The following is a 17,210-nucleotide window of genomic DNA, read 5'->3' on the forward strand; positions in this document are numbered from 1 at the left end:
TCGGTTGATTGATTCAACTTTTTAAATACGATAAAAATTTATTAATTCTCTATTATATACAATTTACAGATAGTTATGTCCCACAACTTTATCATTCTTTTTTTTATTGAAGTCGTGTGATGTTCAATACCTCAAATTGATTCACTCCAATTTGATGGGTAATTTCACACTTTTTCATTTTATTTCTCTCTTCATTGCTTCAATTGCATTAATTCATTTGCAATTGGGTGGTTTTTCGGTACAGGGATGAATAAAATAAACGTCAGAGATATCCTCATAGGCCACTCGTTCTCATTGATATATATAGTTTTCACTTTTGATTCTTTGAAAAATTGTTTAATTTAACATCGAAGCAGCACGATTATTATTCATCAGTGATGAAAAAATTTATTTATCTTATGGTACAACAAACTCTAAAATTTCATCTAAAAATTCATCATTTCATCTCACGTGCGTTTTCACTGAATTTATTTGACGATTTCGCAGCATTATTATTTTTATTAACATCAATTTATCTTTGTACGAACTGTAAAAAATAGAATTAATTATATTGTTCCACTTTAATTATTGCCAGTTAATTTTTTTTCCTTCATTCTGAAACAATTTATCAGATCGTTGCGATTTATACTAATTTTTAGATTTATCTTTTATTATTCTATTTTCGACGCTCGATAATTACGCAATTTTTTTCGCTGATATGCCCTCGATTCTACAGTAATTTTTTCCTTCATCCTCATGTCTTTTTTGATATATTCAGAGTATATTGGACATCAGACATTGATATTTACCCCAGAATTAGCCGATGAAAAATATATATTCAACATTGACTTAAGAATTCTCCCGAATTTCAGCCTAAAATTGTATTCACTTGTTAAAATACTCTAGATCTAAAAGTTTTCAAGCATTTTATCTTTTCCAATTTTGAGCGTCAAAATACGATAGCCCTTCAGAAAATACGCAACGTCCCTAGTACCATCAATATAACTTACACATTTAAAAAAAATCTTCAATCTGTTATTTAATCATAAGTTTTATCAATCTCCACTTCAATTTCGAGTCCTATTATTTTTTTATAACTTCTCTATCTTACGTAAGACGACGACGACGATGTCTCTGAGTCAACAGTCAGGCTGTCCTCCATCATGGTGGCAATGATGTCCACAATGACGGACAGCATTGCGTCTGGCTAAGGACTTGGTTTGTCAACACCAATCAACTCTTCAAACAAACTGTTTCTACCTTTCACTCTGTCCTCCAGTGTGTGCACAGCGAATCTCAGCATTGCTGTTGATAAATCACCTACGGACCATCTTCTATCTGTCAGAACTCTGCTAACAGTGTCCAACTGGAGAAAACCAAATTACGTCAAATTTTTTTTTTCCTAAAAATGAAAAAGTGGACGATTCCATTTTTCTAACGAATTACCCCAATTATCGTTCCCGATAAATTAGCACTAATTTTTTTCCACTTTACGTTGACTATTTCCCCACTTCTCGAGGTCGTTTTATCGTTCACATTAATTTTTAACGTCCAATGGTGGTTCGAACAGCGATTTCGCATAACGTCGAGGGGATGAGAGTTTGTTTTTAATGAATAGATTGTTAAATAATTTTAATGATTACCTTGGAGAGGCTCGCCTGTCCACACGTATAATAAATGAGCCGGGGTACCCCAGCAAGTGAAGCAGCCAACCACTGAATAACAAACTTCAACTGGGGATCACCCTTCAATCTCGATCCACAGCCCCAATTACCACTTGCCACTGGCAGCAGTCCCCCATCCTGTACACTATTATCCCCTGGTATCTGCAAAAAAACGAATATTTTTATCTTCTCCACAGCTGTCAACATCCCCAAGAAGATCGTATCATTAGTGAAGTCGTCAAAGGCAACAGAACATTCGAAATTTCCTCATTTGTTAAATTAGCAGTTGTCTGCGTAATGAGTGGCTTCAGGAGACAAACATAAATTTTCTTTTGCAAATTACCGCTGCGATAAACAACGTCTTCTGTCGTTTTGCCTGAAAATTAAATCTAGAATCTTCTACGAGTCATAATTTGTGAACTGTTTGACCTGTATCAGCTTTTGTTCTGCGAAATTATCGCAGAATCCACTCAAACCACTCGTGAAAATCTCAGTCATTCATTCTCTTTCTCCAAAAGTTGCGATTAAAGGCCAGATAAGAACGAGAGACAGCTGTTAGTAATGAAAAAAAAAACTCGATAATTAAGTGTGTAATTACACGAGCTGCAGGTGGAGGTGATTAATTGTTATGCAGCACGAGGCGATAAATTTTCTCTTTGCAACAATTCTCAATTCTATTCACCGAATTTTCATTGCCAGCGAGTGCTCCGACGGCTCCTTCGGGCTCGCGAAGTTGCAATTTAACTGTTGAACACGTGTCTTCATCGTCAGATGTTGATGATCGAAGGTAGACAGTGGTTTCCTCCTCGACGAGTGTCTGCAGAACAGTCGACGTGAATGTTACGGACAATGATTTTTTTCGCCTCAAATCCTGATCGATGGCGTCCAAAAACTCCTCATCCTGATCATCGTTATCAGTGACCTGCGTAGTCTCATTATTGAGATCTTCATTTTTCGAAAATTTTATGACAGTCGAGGGGCCATTTCTCCTGTCTTATCTCGGGACAATCTTGACTCAACGTTAATTCAATGTCGCGTCAATACCGGGTCAACGTTGGCAATCAATCGATTGTCAACCGACCAAATATTAATAATTAATTCCCTCGCCATCGCAGAGGAATGGTCCCTCATCGCAAAAAAAAACCCAAAACTGTCAACTGTCTCTCATTCCATCTCACAAAGAGTCTCCCCAGGACTTCAAGGATTAATGAAAAAAAAAAAAAATCGTGTGAAATCAATCAATCAATCCGTCACTTGAGTATAAATACCGATTGTTGACGTCGGTTCCTGTGTCTCGCCAGCTCAAGACTCAGGGACCTGACGGCCAGCGCCAACTTGTGCTTCTGATGAACGTCGTTGGGCCCCAGGAGGGGCTGGGGCTCACCCTCCTGGACGGGCACCCCTGCAAACGACTCACTCAGGGCTCTCCTCAGCAGTGATCCAGCGAATTGTACTACTGCCCTGTCTCGTGCGTCCAGCTCTCGATTCTCATCACTCGCGATTGGATCGTCCAGCCACTTCGACAGTTGCTCGTAGACTTCTTCTAATTCTGAGCAAAACTCTGAAGATTGTAATCCCACATTAGGGAATATTTTTTTAATTGAATGGAATTATCAAAACTCTCTCACCAGAACTATATTCTGTACTAAAGCTGTATTTGCTGCTATTCGTGTCCTTTCGTTGGAGTCCTGGAGGCTGGGTCTGCTTGAACCTACCCAGCCACTTCTGCTCAGCCTCCAACGCCTCCTTCAGGAAGTCCTCATCCACAGTCTCATCGCGGAGGACAAAACCCCTGGATCCACCTCTCCGGAGTCTGAATAAAAAATGAGGAGCAATCGTTGATGATTTATTCCCCAATTAATGTCTGCCATGAATTAAAAAATTAAAATAATTCGAAATTTATTTTCAAGTCATGCAAAAAATCATGTTTATAATTTTGGAAAATCTCGCAGTCAAAAAAAATCAGTTTACAATTTCTGGGATTTATAAATATAATAATTAATCAAACGAAACGGTCTGGATGACGTTCAGCGAGGTTTACCCTGACTCTAGAAAAATAATCAATGAATTTAATGCTGGAATACAAACTTTATGTCCTGGTCTCCAACGTGGCTTCCGGTGATGTTAATTCCAACTGCGTAACTTCCTTCTGAGGAATTATCGGAGGATCCAGTGGCAGTGCTCTCCCTATTCAGCGCCTCCTTCAGTCGTTGAGCAAATGTACCCCTTCGCTCTGGAGTATCCAATTGATTGCTGTATCGTCTCGACAATTTTTGCGATATGTGCTCATCGTCGTCGGGTAAATCCTCATCGATTGTGTCCTTAGCACTGTGGAAGCTCTCACTACTCTGACTGTTGCAGCTCCCATAGACCGACATTTGACCCAGGGACTTCCTGGTGACCGGTAACACTTCTCCACTCGAACCTAAAACGATGAATCTACTTCGATTACTAGCGCTACTTGTACTTTTTCCCAGTTTTCCGGGGCTCTGAGACCTGGTGGACCTCCCGTTGGGTCTTGGCCGCTCGTTGGGGTTCCTCTCGGGACTGGAGGTCTCGTTGGAACCTGCGAAATAGTAAATTAAAAATTTTTATTTCAGAAAATTGCAATTCAATTTTCGATGAGTTATGGGGCTCGATAAATTGTTCAATTTGATGAAACAATTGTTTATTGGTGCCTGAAAATAGGATTATTTATTCTTCTGGTGATTCGGGTAAGGTTATCTCTAATGATAATTAATTGTTTAGATAAAAATTGAGTTTGGAATTACCCAATTTCCCATTCGTCCTGGCGATTTTTTTATCTTCAGTCTCTACTTCGGGGGAGGCACTGCTGAAGCTCTCGCCGATGGGGGAGAGTCTCCTGGTGGCTGGACACCCATCAGCATCTGAGTCGGATTTAATGGTGTCCGTGGGACTGCCAGGTGCGTGTCTTTGACGAAAAGCTAATAGAGACTTGTTCATTTCCCGGAGAACATTGTCCTCTTCGAACTGCGAGAGAGGGAGTTTTGAGTAGTCCTCCGGGTCCATACAGCACACCGTCACCTTAAAATTTGAGATAATTAAAATTACCGATTGTCGAGTGAAATTTACTAATTTATTTTTAAAATTCTCATTAAATAAACGCTCCCCCAAGTGAATAAACATTTATGTTGTGGAGGAGTAGAACTAGGTGAGTCAATTGATTTTCAATCTCGTTCTCCGATGATTATCTCAAAAAGTATGCGAAATTACGGATTTTTCATAAGGACCTTTTTTGTGGAGAGAAAAACGTTCTACAAAAAAGGTTCAATGAAAATTTTTCTATCTTTTTTGGATTTTGAGATATTGAGCAAAAGGCCGAGTGCAGGGAATGATTTTTTTTCAGTCGGTGAAATTCCATTTGAACTTACAGGATTTGGATTGGATATGCTCTCGAAAATCGCTCTATTCTTGGGGTCATTGATACGGGATATGTGCCTAGCACCCTCAATAATCAGGACTTCGTTGTCTTCTAAGGCCTCCACCGAGAGTATCACAGCGAGCATCTCCGGATGCGTTGATATCTGCGGATAAAATTCTTTCAATTTTTTATCGAAGAGATCCTCCCTCATCCGCATAATTCCATACAAGTCTCATTAGGGGGTGGGGGTTACTTAGGGGGTTCCCACATCTCACCACTTCAATAATGAAAAAAAAACTAGACACAGATGCGATTAAATATTTTTTTTAACACGATATTGACTGAGTTGGATCGCAAAATTAATTAGCATCAGGTTCTGCCGAAAAAAATGATTTACCAGCCGACATTCGAGGGAGAATAAATAAGTTTAGTGTCGGGGTAACGTTGGCGGGATGCGCAGTAGAATAAACCAGTGAATTCAATGGAAAAAGGGTTAGAAAATAACGAGGGAGATTATTAATTAATTATTTATTATTGATGGCATATTGATGCTGGAGTCAACTCCTCGGTGCACATTTTCACGAGGACATACTTACTTACATGTACACTTTCTTGATTCACCGCATCCTCGAGGGCTCCGTCCCCGAATCTTGAGCTTGCGAAGCACACGTGAAGGACTTTGGTGTCGACGTCGATTCTCTCCATTCGTCCAGTGTGACGAATACTCAGAGGACATAATGGCACGCCACTCTCCAGCCAGTCCTCTATCGTGAGCCATTGTTTCGACGTCATTACCTGATGAAAAGTATTGAATTGTGGATTCCTCAGCGATTCCGTTCCTCCAAGTGAAAAAACGAAAATTTACTGAATTTCATTTTCCGTTTTCCCTAAATAACTTCAAAACTAATTAACTCAACAAGATTTTCCATCAAAATATTTTTTACGGAGATGTTTGTGGTTTGTTTAGAAAAATACAAGAGCCCCTCAAAATGAGAAAAATCTAGTCCATGAAAGGTTTTTTCAAAATGTCTCCACAAAAATTGATCTGTTCTCCTTAATCTCGTCGACATAAACAAATTATTCTGCCGGAAAATCGTATAATTTCCCTGAAAATATTCTTCGTCGTCAGAAGGGCGATCAACCGACCCACGATACCTTTTTTTATATTTTTGAAATTTTTTTTATTCAAAATCTTACGGTTTTTAAGAAAAATTTTTTTTTTCATTTTTTTATGGCTTTTGCGTGCGATTGTTTATTATCAGTCGAATCGATTGTGACGTACAATATCGAAGGGCATGTCGTCGTCTGTAATTACTGACTAACACCCGGGGGGTAGTTAAACTCAATATTGGGGTAGTGACTTCGGGGGGATGATTTTACCTGCCTGGAGACGAGCATCCGGCCCTCGAGCGCCGACTCATTCTCGAGAAATTCAAAGTACTGGAGAATACTCGAGAGTTTGGCTTTTTGGCTGTTCCTAAAAATGTCAAGTGTATTATTGTCCCTGGGGGCATGAATAGAATCGAGGGTAAATGGAAACAACTCTTTTTCATCTGCCATCCACACGTTTCATACCCCGGAGTACTTCGGAAAAGGTCAAAGATTGCGAAAGCTCTAATATTTGAATCGATCGAGTCACGCAAAGTTCACTGTGTCATAAAAAGTTGACATAATTCGACTTAATTGTGGGTGAGCATTCAAGAGGTGTGGAAAGTATTGACGGAAGTCCATTAACAATTGAAAGGTCTTTCAAAGAAGTCCAGCAAATTATTATTTTAGTCAAAAATCATTGAAAATTCACTTAATTATTTATCCAACGAAAAAAAACTTGAAATTATTCATTTAACATACATTTTTCAAATAATTTAACTTTCGCTGTCAATAAAATACCATTTCTAAGAGCCAAAGGATCTAAAGGGTCAATGGACTCGGTGGCTGTTGGAGCTGAGGGTCAAGTGGTCCCAAATGTCAAATAATTCTTAAAAATCTTTGAAGCTCAAGGTCAAAGCTCTGGGTGCCTTAATAAAAGGGTTTAGTCGACCCCACCGGTCTCGAGGGCTTCTTGACCCTCAATTAACGTCAACCACACATCCCTTGACTCGTCAGACAATTTTTCCCTTTGATCCACTCCACCCCCCGCCCTCATAACTCGCAAAAATGACTCACAGATGCAAATGTTTGAAGAAATTAGTGAAGTTGAAGTCTCCAAGCGTCGGATGTGTTTTTATCGTTCGCTTAGGGTACGTCGAGAAGAAGGCGTTTGCGATCAAGGCCGATGTGAAGCCGTACGTGTACTCGACGCTATCACCTGGAGTAATCGAAAAAACAGGGATGAAATGGTTTGTTCATTTATCCGCGAATCCATTAGATAAAGCGACTGCCTGGAATGGGGGTAAAGGGTCACCTTGTTGCTGGAGACTGAAGTAAAGCCCCTGGGGTGGTTTTGTATTTCCCAGTGCTTTTGCTCTCTCAACAATGCGGGGTATTGTCTTGGTAAATAGCTGTTCACGTTCACCCGGCCCGAGATCCTCGTCAATGTACCTTGATAGGCCGGTAAATAGATTGGGGTCCTGTTCGTCCTCATCTGGATCCAAACTTATGCTGAGAAGACAGGAGAGTGAATGGTAAATACGAAGAAATTGTGGGGGTAAATATGAAGGGGATTAGAATTTTTTAATATCAACAGCTCGATTAATTACCGCTCATTAAGAAAAAAAGTGATTAGAGTTCCTCAAAATTGGGAAAAAAATCCTTTTCTCGTTGAAATTCTTCCCTTAATTCCACGACTGCGGAAATATTTATTTGTTTTGCATTGACTTCTGTTCAGAGTTAATTAATTTCCAAATAAAAATTAGACAGAACAAAACAATTGATAATAGAACAAACGACCAAATTATTTAGAGAAAAATATCTTCATTGTTTTATTCCCAAAAAAAAATAGTGTGAGAATGAACCCAAAAATAATCAATAATTTATATTGAGATTTAATTGATAATTTATTTACTGTTAACTGCAAACTTGTTTGCAAATATTTTTAACAGCAGTCCACATGTTCCCGCTTTTTCCTGACCAAACAAATTTGCCAATGTCTTTGTATTTCCCTGGCAGAGCACTCGCTCCGGAAGAGGAAGAAGTTAAAACGGAAGAGTGCGACGAACCTCGAAGGTTGTTCCAACCCCGGCACCTAGCGTTTTTCGAAATACCCATCATTCCGAAAATAAACCACCACTATCCCACCGCGGATACTCTTGGCATCCGTCGTTTTACTACAAACTCATGCGAACAAACGAGAGACATTTCTATCGCTCGGGTTGAGCCCCCCTCCGGGTACAAAAGAGAAATAACTCATGAGATCATAGGATTAATATAGACCCCAACACTTTTCTACCCTAAAGAACCATCAGGCCCCCGTCTTCCCCCATCGCCAGCTTCAATGGAGGTATTTAAACATTCGGGACATTTAAAACCCCGAGGAAAATAAAAATAGTACGAGGAAATCGAAAAACAGCTGGAGCTGGGCGAACACTCGACGAAAGTCTTTGATGAATATCGCGAGGTGAGACGGAGATATTTTTATGATTATTTTACCCTACTAAATTCCGCCAATGGAATCCCACCATTCGACGGTATTTTGTACAACTTCCGCGGTTTTTAATCCACAATTATTAATAATTTTATCGGTAATTTTGGAAGGATGAGACAAAACAAATCAGTTGACTTCTAGTTTCAAAGTTTTCGCGGTTAAAATTCGTTTAGACCTCATTAACCTCCCGATGTTAATCGAGAAAATGAAGTTGTTGTTCATTCTTCATGAAAAATGACGTAAACAATAAACAACATTTTTCCTGCACCAAATGGAAAAGATCATAAATAATCACCGTAAACTCTTGAAAGATAAGAAATTTCCACGAGAACTTTCCTCGAGAATTCCACCCCCTTCATCCCTGAAACACCCCCTTCATCCCTGAATGTTTTCACAACCACTGCCCTAAAATAACCCCCTCCCCAGGCCCTTTCCTATAAACAATTTAACTATAAAAAAAAAATAATAATCTTCAGGAATTCCGCAAAAATATGAAAAAATATTTTCTCCGCTCGCAATATTTCTGAGGCCATTGACCGATGATTTTCCTCCCCCATAAAATACCCCCGAAAAATCTCCGCCCCTTTCACCCCTCAAAAAATCCCCCAAAAATCGTCACTCACTTGCACATATCGTGAATTTGCCGCATGGCATCGAGCAGATCCTTGGAATTTCTCGCAATCGCCGCTCTGTCCAGCTGTTTAACAACAGCTGGCCACCACGGCAGATCACAGGGGAGCATAACAAGCGCCATTACACACTTACAACCCCCCAGTCACTGTAAAAAAAAATCCCCTCATCCCGCACCCCCGGGAAATCGTTCGTAAAATTTAAAATAAATAATAAACTCCATGAATTCCCAGGAATTCTCAATAGGCCTCGGTAATTTCCACGTGGTAGAGTACTCACTCGACCCCTCCCCACCCACCCCACGTGCTCAGAATTATTGATAAACTTCTATTCACGAGTGGAGGAAGTTAATGAGACGAGCGTTTATGTAATCAGTTGTTCCGAAGTTCTTCTCCCCCCGCCCACCCCGCCCCCCACTGACACTTCCGCGTTGATTTATCTGATTACATTTTTCTCGGTGATGATTTAGCGCCACAAATCACTGGTTTAATTCACCTTTTGTTAATTACTATCATTTTAGGGAGTTTTGGGGATGATTTTATCCAGCATTCAGGTGCTGATGCACTTGGAGATCGGCATTTAATCGAATTAAAATTTATCCGGAATAATTCAATAATTTCACCCTCAATGGGGTGGAAATCCGTTAGGTTTAGGCTGTGCTTTGATTATTAGGCTGATTTATTTAATTATTAATGAATCGAGGAGATGATCCGACTGTTTCGAGGCCCCCGTGGGGTATGGGTGGGAAAAAATCAGCGACTAGTACAAACGCCGGCCGTTTGCGGTGCATGTATCGAAACACCACTCACTCATTTGCTCGTAGAATTCTATTTTTGGGATGGAAACCGCGCCGGCGCGGTGGACCTACCCCTATATAGAATTCCGGGGGTTCGCCGGTGGCGGGGGGGTTGGGAGGGGAGGGTGGGAGAACCGGGGAAGGGGGGAAATCGATAGGGAGACTGGGTGACGTCAGACTGGAACGAGTGACGTCAGCGCAAGGGGGTACGGCCCGTGTGTGATCAGACATTTGTCTTCGACCATTCGCCAGCGCCACCCGAACTGTGACGACATTTTATTCTACTCCGGTTCGTTTTTTATTTTCTCTGTTAATTGATTGTTCATCAAAAGTCGAGATTAATTGTTCAACTTTTGTTTATTCGATTTTTTTTTGTTTCAGGGGAAGAAAATTGGAAAAGGAAGTCGACCGCGCGTGAGAAAACGATGATTTGATTGAATAAATTAAGAAAAAAAATTAATTGTTACATTTTTTTGAATTATAATAAGTTCTGTAATTTTTTTCTGACGGTACCGTCGGTAAAGTAGAAAAACACGAGGGTTCGAGTCGAAGGGAGTGACGGGAAATGCCGATAGAGGTCCCTTACGTCAACATTTTCTTCTGTCAGGAAAGGGAATTCTCATATGAAAATTATTGGAGGGAGAATTCCGGATGTGACGTCATAGAATTTACTCTTTTCCTCGTTGGCGGGCTTTTTTAAACCGAAGGTGCTGGTAGGTAAGTGTCACAGCGATTTTTTTTATTGTTCGTTCAATGGGAATTTATTTTTATTTGTTTATAAATAACTCGGTGCGCTCAATGGGTCGGGAAACTCCTGACGCTGGATCCTCTCATTTAAATGTGAAAGAGAGCTTGAAAAAGGGCCAATGAGAGTTGCTATTACCAGGCAAATGAAAGGGAAGGGTCATCTTTAATTCAGCCGAAGGCTGAGCTTTAATTTACGAAGTATAGATTACAGTCTGGGCTGTGTACGTACTTTGTCACATTTCGTATGGGTAACTACTGAAGGATGCATATACGCAAACGAGGCGAGTTGTCTGCCACTGGAATTCACGCATCGCTGATCAAAGAAGGATTTGCGAATGCGGGGATGGGGATGGGGATGATAGACATTTGCAGAAGCGATGGAGTGTCGAAGGGTTTATCACTGATTTTCTCGTTCGCTTGTTTTTTTTTCCTTATCGCGGGGTTCAAAGGACGTTCTGCAGACGGAGAGAAAAATTATTTAACAATCACGCGGTTGTTAAATAATTTTCCAGTCAAAATAGTCTTCAGTGAAAATTACGGAACAGTTGCGCATTTTTTCACTGAACGTTTCGTTGAACGATTATATTCCCTAACAAAATAATTATCGTAATTTAAATCGAATGATAATTATCAGAGAATTACTCGATTTCATAAACAAAAAGAATGAAAAAAAAAATATTTCTCTGAAGTTAAATGGCATTTGGCAAAAATAATTTTTTCTCTAGTGGGAAAAACAATTTCCCTAGCCAACTGTCAAGTACACCCTCATCATTATTATTATCGATATCGATTTTCCCCCTACATATTCAAATTTTTCGCGCCCACCCCCCTAAAAAATCTCGACCCCACCCTCACCCGAATAAAACCCCCATCACATTTTTACATTCCCATAAAATCCGCGACATACCGGCATTCCACGCCAATTTTACAACCCCCGAGAGAAAAAAAAATCCAAGAAACAATTGATTACAACCTTCACCCCACCCCCTTTTTCCAAATAAAAGTTTTATCGCTTCCTCTGTAACCTCGATTTTCACCCCGTGGACTTTGGACCCGGCGTGTGTGTCGCAAACAATGAGATTCGACGAGTAAATTCACAGGATTTTAAGGGAAATACTCGATTCAATGCCGAGGGGCTGTTTCTTCACCCCCGGATTCTCACCCCTCCGTCCTCCCACCCCCCCAGCGGGTGTGAGTGTCAAAAGAGCACTTGAAAAACTCAACTGTGCCCTGCGGGTGATACAAAAAGGCTCCCTCACACCCTCCACCCTCACCCACCCCCTGTAAAGAGTATTGCACTATTTCTATGTGAATGACTGTGTACTTCCGGAAGCGATTTAACGGGAGAGTTTGAAAAACCGTCCTATCCAATCCCAATTTCTTTTCATCCACTGGTTGAATCGTTCACACGTGAATCTGTTGCCTTTTTTTTCAACTGGAAAAATACTGCGGCGGTGAGGGGGAGGGGGTGGGACTTTGATATGTCGTGATCTATTCACAGGAGGTGCGAAGGAATTTCTGTGGAAATGTGGATTTTTTCTGATGCCCTCGGCACTAACAGAAAATTTTGAAAAAAAATTACAGAAAGGGGTACGTTATTTGTGAACGAGGGGGTAATTTTTACAGTTTTTGGTTGTATTTTTCATTAATTATTTCTACCCGTGTGTCTGTTCCACTCTTATTTGACGTTTGTGGATATGAGGAGGAGGGGGAGGGAGGAAGGAGGGGGGAGGAGGGGGGATTTTTAATTATAGGGGCTTATCTGGTGTAATCAAAGAAATGCTCTTGCTCGGTTTATTCAATAAGTGCTGTCGTAATGAGAGTTCATTTCGTATATTAAAAAGGGGGTGAGGGGTTTTAGGGGATGGGGAACCTGCGATTTATGGCGGCGTTCTGTTGTAGATGAGGAAATAATTGCGCGTTCTGGGGTTTTTTAGTCTGTTAAATTATTGTCTTTATGTTGAAATGTAGCGAATTAAGTCTGATGAAAAATTTGTCAGTCCACAAAATCTTCGTCAACGTTAAATTTTTTATGTAAATATTTTACAAGTTCATGAGTGTCGGGAGGCGTGAGATTTTCAGTGGAACATTTCCTTGAATCTTGAGGATTTAGAAAAATATTTAATTAAGATTATAACATCGTGTTGATAGCGCCCAAAATTCTCACGCCTCAAAATATTAAAAAAATCACTTTCCCCAGATTTAAACACGAGTTCGAACTACAAAAAAAATTTTTTTAAATCCCAGAAACTGAACTCGAAAAAGGTGTTCCCTTGTTCCACACGCGGTAACAAATATTTTAATTATAAATATCAACTTTAAATAAATTTATTAATTTTCTGCAAAATAATCACTTCACACCTCACCAAAACCCCTCAATCCCCTCAAAATAATGATACCAAATCCCCATTAATTCCCCTAGAATTCCGTTCATCCCTCACCGTCCAAAAACCCTTGCTCCATCAACCGAAAGACGGAACAAAACAAACAATTCATAAACCAACAATACCTCCTTCAACATTGAATTTTCCATGCAAAAGGTTTTACATCATTCTACTCCCCCTCAGAAGCCAAGAGTTTACCTGAGGCTTTTCCGGTTTTGGCTCTAAACCGCCTTCTTCAACTTCTCACGTGGGGGTGGCGGTGAACAGGAGGTGAGGCCGGGGGGGGGGGATTATGCCAGTGGTACCTCGTCGGGCGTAAAATCACTTCAATTAAGCGCAGAAGTGGTGGAGATGGCTTGCGGGGTGGGACAAGGAGGGGACGAGGGTGGGGTTGATAAACGAGACCAACGTGAAGAGGCAAAGAGGTGCAACGTGGATGGCTAGGGGAGGGGAAAATGCAGGAGAGGGGGTGAATTATACGGGAAACCGCGAACCAAATGGCAGGGATCCTGGCATCTCTGTGTGGAATATCGGGAGGATCGGACGAAATTTGTCCCGTTTATAGTCACCACTGGCACTTTGCACCCTCTCCAACCGTCACCCCTCTGCCCACTCGAAACCACCAAATGGATAAGTTTTACCTTTTCCATGCCACCCGCCAGCAAACTTGAGGGTAAGTTTAATTTAAATTAGATTTTATGACGCCGACTCTATTTACAACTTCGTGGCTTCTCTCTCATTTGGCTCAATGAACATCAGTGAGTCTCTCTCGTACTTGTGCCCCATTCAGGAGGGGTGGGGGTGGGGGGAGGAAGATTGTCGTTGTTGTAATTTTTTTTTTTCAGGTGTTTTATTGCGGGGTTGCGTTGCTCTCACGGGGATTGAGGGCAAAAGGGTGGAGATTTTATTTTTTTCTATGAGGAAAATCATTTGTTGTTAAGGGTGGAACCGTCCAATAAACCATTAAATATTGTTATCATGTCATGACGAAAATTAAAATTTTGCTGGAAATTTTTTGAAGATGAATCTCAGTTTTTGTCGTGTTGGTGATATTTTCGTAGGTGATAAGCATATTTCCTCGCTGATAAACTAATCCCAACCCCCCCGCCCCCTCTGCATTGTTCCCCGTTTCGCCGAATAACTTAGAAACAAACTTAGACAAGCAGCCCAAGTGTCCCAATTAGCGAGGGCGTTGAATACCGACGATAATTAATATTAGTTGAGCACAAACCCAATTAAATATTCAAGCACACACGGAGAGGAAAATCTGAGAATTTTCATAGTGTGATTTTGATAAAAATTACTGCGCTGGTTAACAATTTTGGTGGTAAAATTCAAAATGAAATTTAAATAAAAAATGATAGATAAATAGATAAATTTTATTTAAATAAAAAATGATGGATCTTCTTTAAAAAAATTAATTTTATTTAAATAAAAAATGATAAATCTTCAAACTTTATAATACTATTTAATAAATTTTACGTACCCACATCTCATTAATTACAAAATTTATTCTAAAATTAACAGTATCGATATGAATTTTTATCTTTAAATAAAACACATTCGAGAATTCTCGCATGTTACCCCTCAATTCCAACCCCCGGCACCCTAACTCCTCCCCCACTTGTCTCTCCCCACACACACACGACTCGATAACACATCAAAATGAGAAATCAGAGACCGGTAATAAGTTAATAACCTGATGCCCGCGGAACCCCCCGAACTTTGACGAGTACGTGAGCGATCCTTGGTGAAGCTGACTTTTAACTCATGACTATACCCATTACCCATATTGATTCCATATTACCGGATCCAAGTTTGAGCTTTCAGTCAGTCCTCCACAAAAGCCTCATCGCTGTTGGTAGTTGAAAATACCGGGCTCTTCCGTAAACCACCGATGCTACAAAGCTTCACTGGCTATAACCCATCTCCATCCACGCGCACATCCCTCAAATCCATCTGGGTGGAACTGGGTGTATCTTCTGCCATACGGTTGAGAAACTCTCCCCCATCTTGCTAAACATTTATTGGTGGAGGTACCATTAGGGGTTGAGGGTAACATCATCTTTAATCAGTCCATTGATACGAAATTTTCATGGTCTGACGGAGGATAATTGCAAATATTTTTAAGCACCTGATTACCCTAATGGAGCTTTTCACATATTAGACGATGAGGGGGAGGGAAGGGGGGGAGAGAGAACCAGAATTATTCTCGCATATAATACCACAAGAGCTCCGAAATTATCGGATATTTCCCGATAGGTTCGTTGCAAACAAATGAACGTGTCAAGTTTTCCAGTCTAAAAATCACGAGCGCGAAGCGCGAGTGATTTTTCTGGAAAACTTGACAAGCTTATTTATTTGTAGGGAACCTTGAGGGAAATATCAGATAATTTCGAAGTTCGAGTGGTATTCGGGGGATTATTTTTTGCATCCAAATCTTGGCCGATAGAATTGCACCATGAGACATAATTTTCAACGAATTGCCATTTAATCTGTCAGATACAATTGAGGGTTACTTCAACATTTGTTTTTTTTTATATATATCAACATGCAAAATTTCCAGTGTAATTTTCAAGAATATCCGCTGAAATACCGTGTTGACTATACAAAATAACGTCGAATGGTGCAATCCTATTGGCCAAGATTTGGATGGGAAAAATAATCGACGTAATTTAACAAAAAATATTCAATAAAAATAACGTATCATTTTCATAATTCCAGAGAAACATTCAGCAAATAATTTGTTTCTTAATTATTCATGAACAATTGCGTTAACGTCACGAAAATTATCTTAATCAATTTTGTAATTAGTAAGTGAACTCAAGTTCCATAAATTTTATAAACTATTTCCCTCCGCGTGAGAGTTGTCGCTGGACATTTGGAGAATTGAAGTAAAAAAGCTCTTCGCGGATTTTATTTGAATGTCCAGACACGCGTGGAACTTCGAGCTTTCGATAGGACACGATAATTCTATGTTTTTCCCTTTAGTTAAATGGTTTATGTGGACAAATGTGTTGGATATTGGGTCATGTGAATATTTTGGAAAGACGAGCGACGGATTTTTGAGCTTTTCAAAAAGCTTCAATCGAGGGATCGGCAAATTTCCCTCTCGCGACGGGAAATGATTGGAAAAGGAATTTGAGTTAAGTCAGAGTAAGACAATGTACGTAATCCAATGGGGTTGGCGTGTCTGTTGGCGCCGGTGACATCGGAAAACTCCGATAAAACCGCTAATTGAAAGCTGTCAAAGGACGTCGGCTGTGACAATTACCGTCCGTGTTTTCGAAACACGATGATCCGGATCAAAGGACTCCAACCGTGGCATCTCTAATGGCAAATGTCAAGGTGATTTTCCAGGTAGACGCTCTCCACCGTAAGATCCGGTTTTGTTCTGACAAACGGCGGAACCTCGGCTACCGGCAATGATTGTGCATCGGTCCATAGCAACAAGAGTTAGTGACCAATGGCCAGAATTGGGCCAATAATTGCGGTACCGTGACAAAGCACTGATGCCTTCACCAGATATGCTCTAATGCGCAAACACACACATAGACATCGCCTCGATATCGGTATTCAAAACACAGCGAGTGGAATCGCCCGTTTGGGATCAGACAAACAGGAATTTCGAGATGACTCGGTGCAGGGTCTTGACAATGTTGATGGTTGTTTTTGGATTGTCATGCGATGGGGATTGATCGTTTGGAAAATGTTGTTAATTTTCTGCGATGGGAAATCAAATTTTGAAGACTGGAAATTATGGGATTGATTTGATTTGATTTCTTGATTCGATTTGATTCGATTTGATTTTATTTGATGCGATTTGATTTTAATTTTAATCCTTCAGGATTCTTCAGTCGGATCAGGGAATGATCTTCGGAGGATCTTCCTCACGGAGATAAAAATCTGAATTTTTAATTTTTACACTGCGATTTATAGTGTTATCGAGCTCGTAAAAAATCAAAATTCAAAATTCACAGGATCAAATCCAAGATCCAATCACGAGAGTTACCGAAAAATTACTGTCTGCTACAGTAAAAAATGA

At 40.2% G+C, this 17,210-nt stretch overlaps 1 protein-coding gene across 4 annotated transcripts; it reads right to left on the reverse strand.

Moving 5' to 3' along the window:
• Nucleotides 1–18: 18 nt before the first annotated feature.
• LOC135171028 (uncharacterized) lies at nt 19–9,567 on the reverse strand. Of its 4 annotated transcripts, none has more exons than XM_064137304.1 (13): nt 9,232–9,567; nt 7,430–7,626; nt 7,192–7,333; nt 6,406–6,502; nt 5,626–5,820; nt 5,036–5,188; nt 4,415–4,688; nt 3,732–4,209; nt 3,272–3,456; nt 2,912–3,192; nt 2,326–2,565; nt 1,623–1,805; nt 19–1,345 (listed from the first exon to the last, which is right to left on the reverse strand). In XM_064137304.1, exons 1-13 carry the CDS (start codon nt 9,360–9,362, stop codon nt 1,187–1,189), a joined length of 2,715 nt encoding a protein of 904 aa, XP_063993374.1. In that variant the 5' UTR covers nt 9,363–9,567; the 3' UTR covers nt 19–1,186. The 4 variants fall into 4 exon arrangements, with proteins under 4 accessions (XP_063993374.1, XP_063993373.1, XP_063993376.1 ...); XM_064137303.1 differs by having other exon boundaries at nt 2,912–3,204; nt 9,232–9,565; XM_064137306.1 differs by having other exon boundaries at nt 2,326–2,460; nt 2,912–3,204; nt 9,232–9,564.
• Nucleotides 9,568–17,210: the final 7,643 nt, after the last annotated feature.

This window comes from Diachasmimorpha longicaudata, chromosome 18, assembly GCF_034640455.1.
Source record: "Diachasmimorpha longicaudata isolate KC_UGA_2023 chromosome 18, iyDiaLong2, whole genome shotgun sequence".
Lineage (NCBI taxonomy): Eukaryota > Metazoa > Arthropoda > Insecta > Hymenoptera > Braconidae > Diachasmimorpha > Diachasmimorpha longicaudata.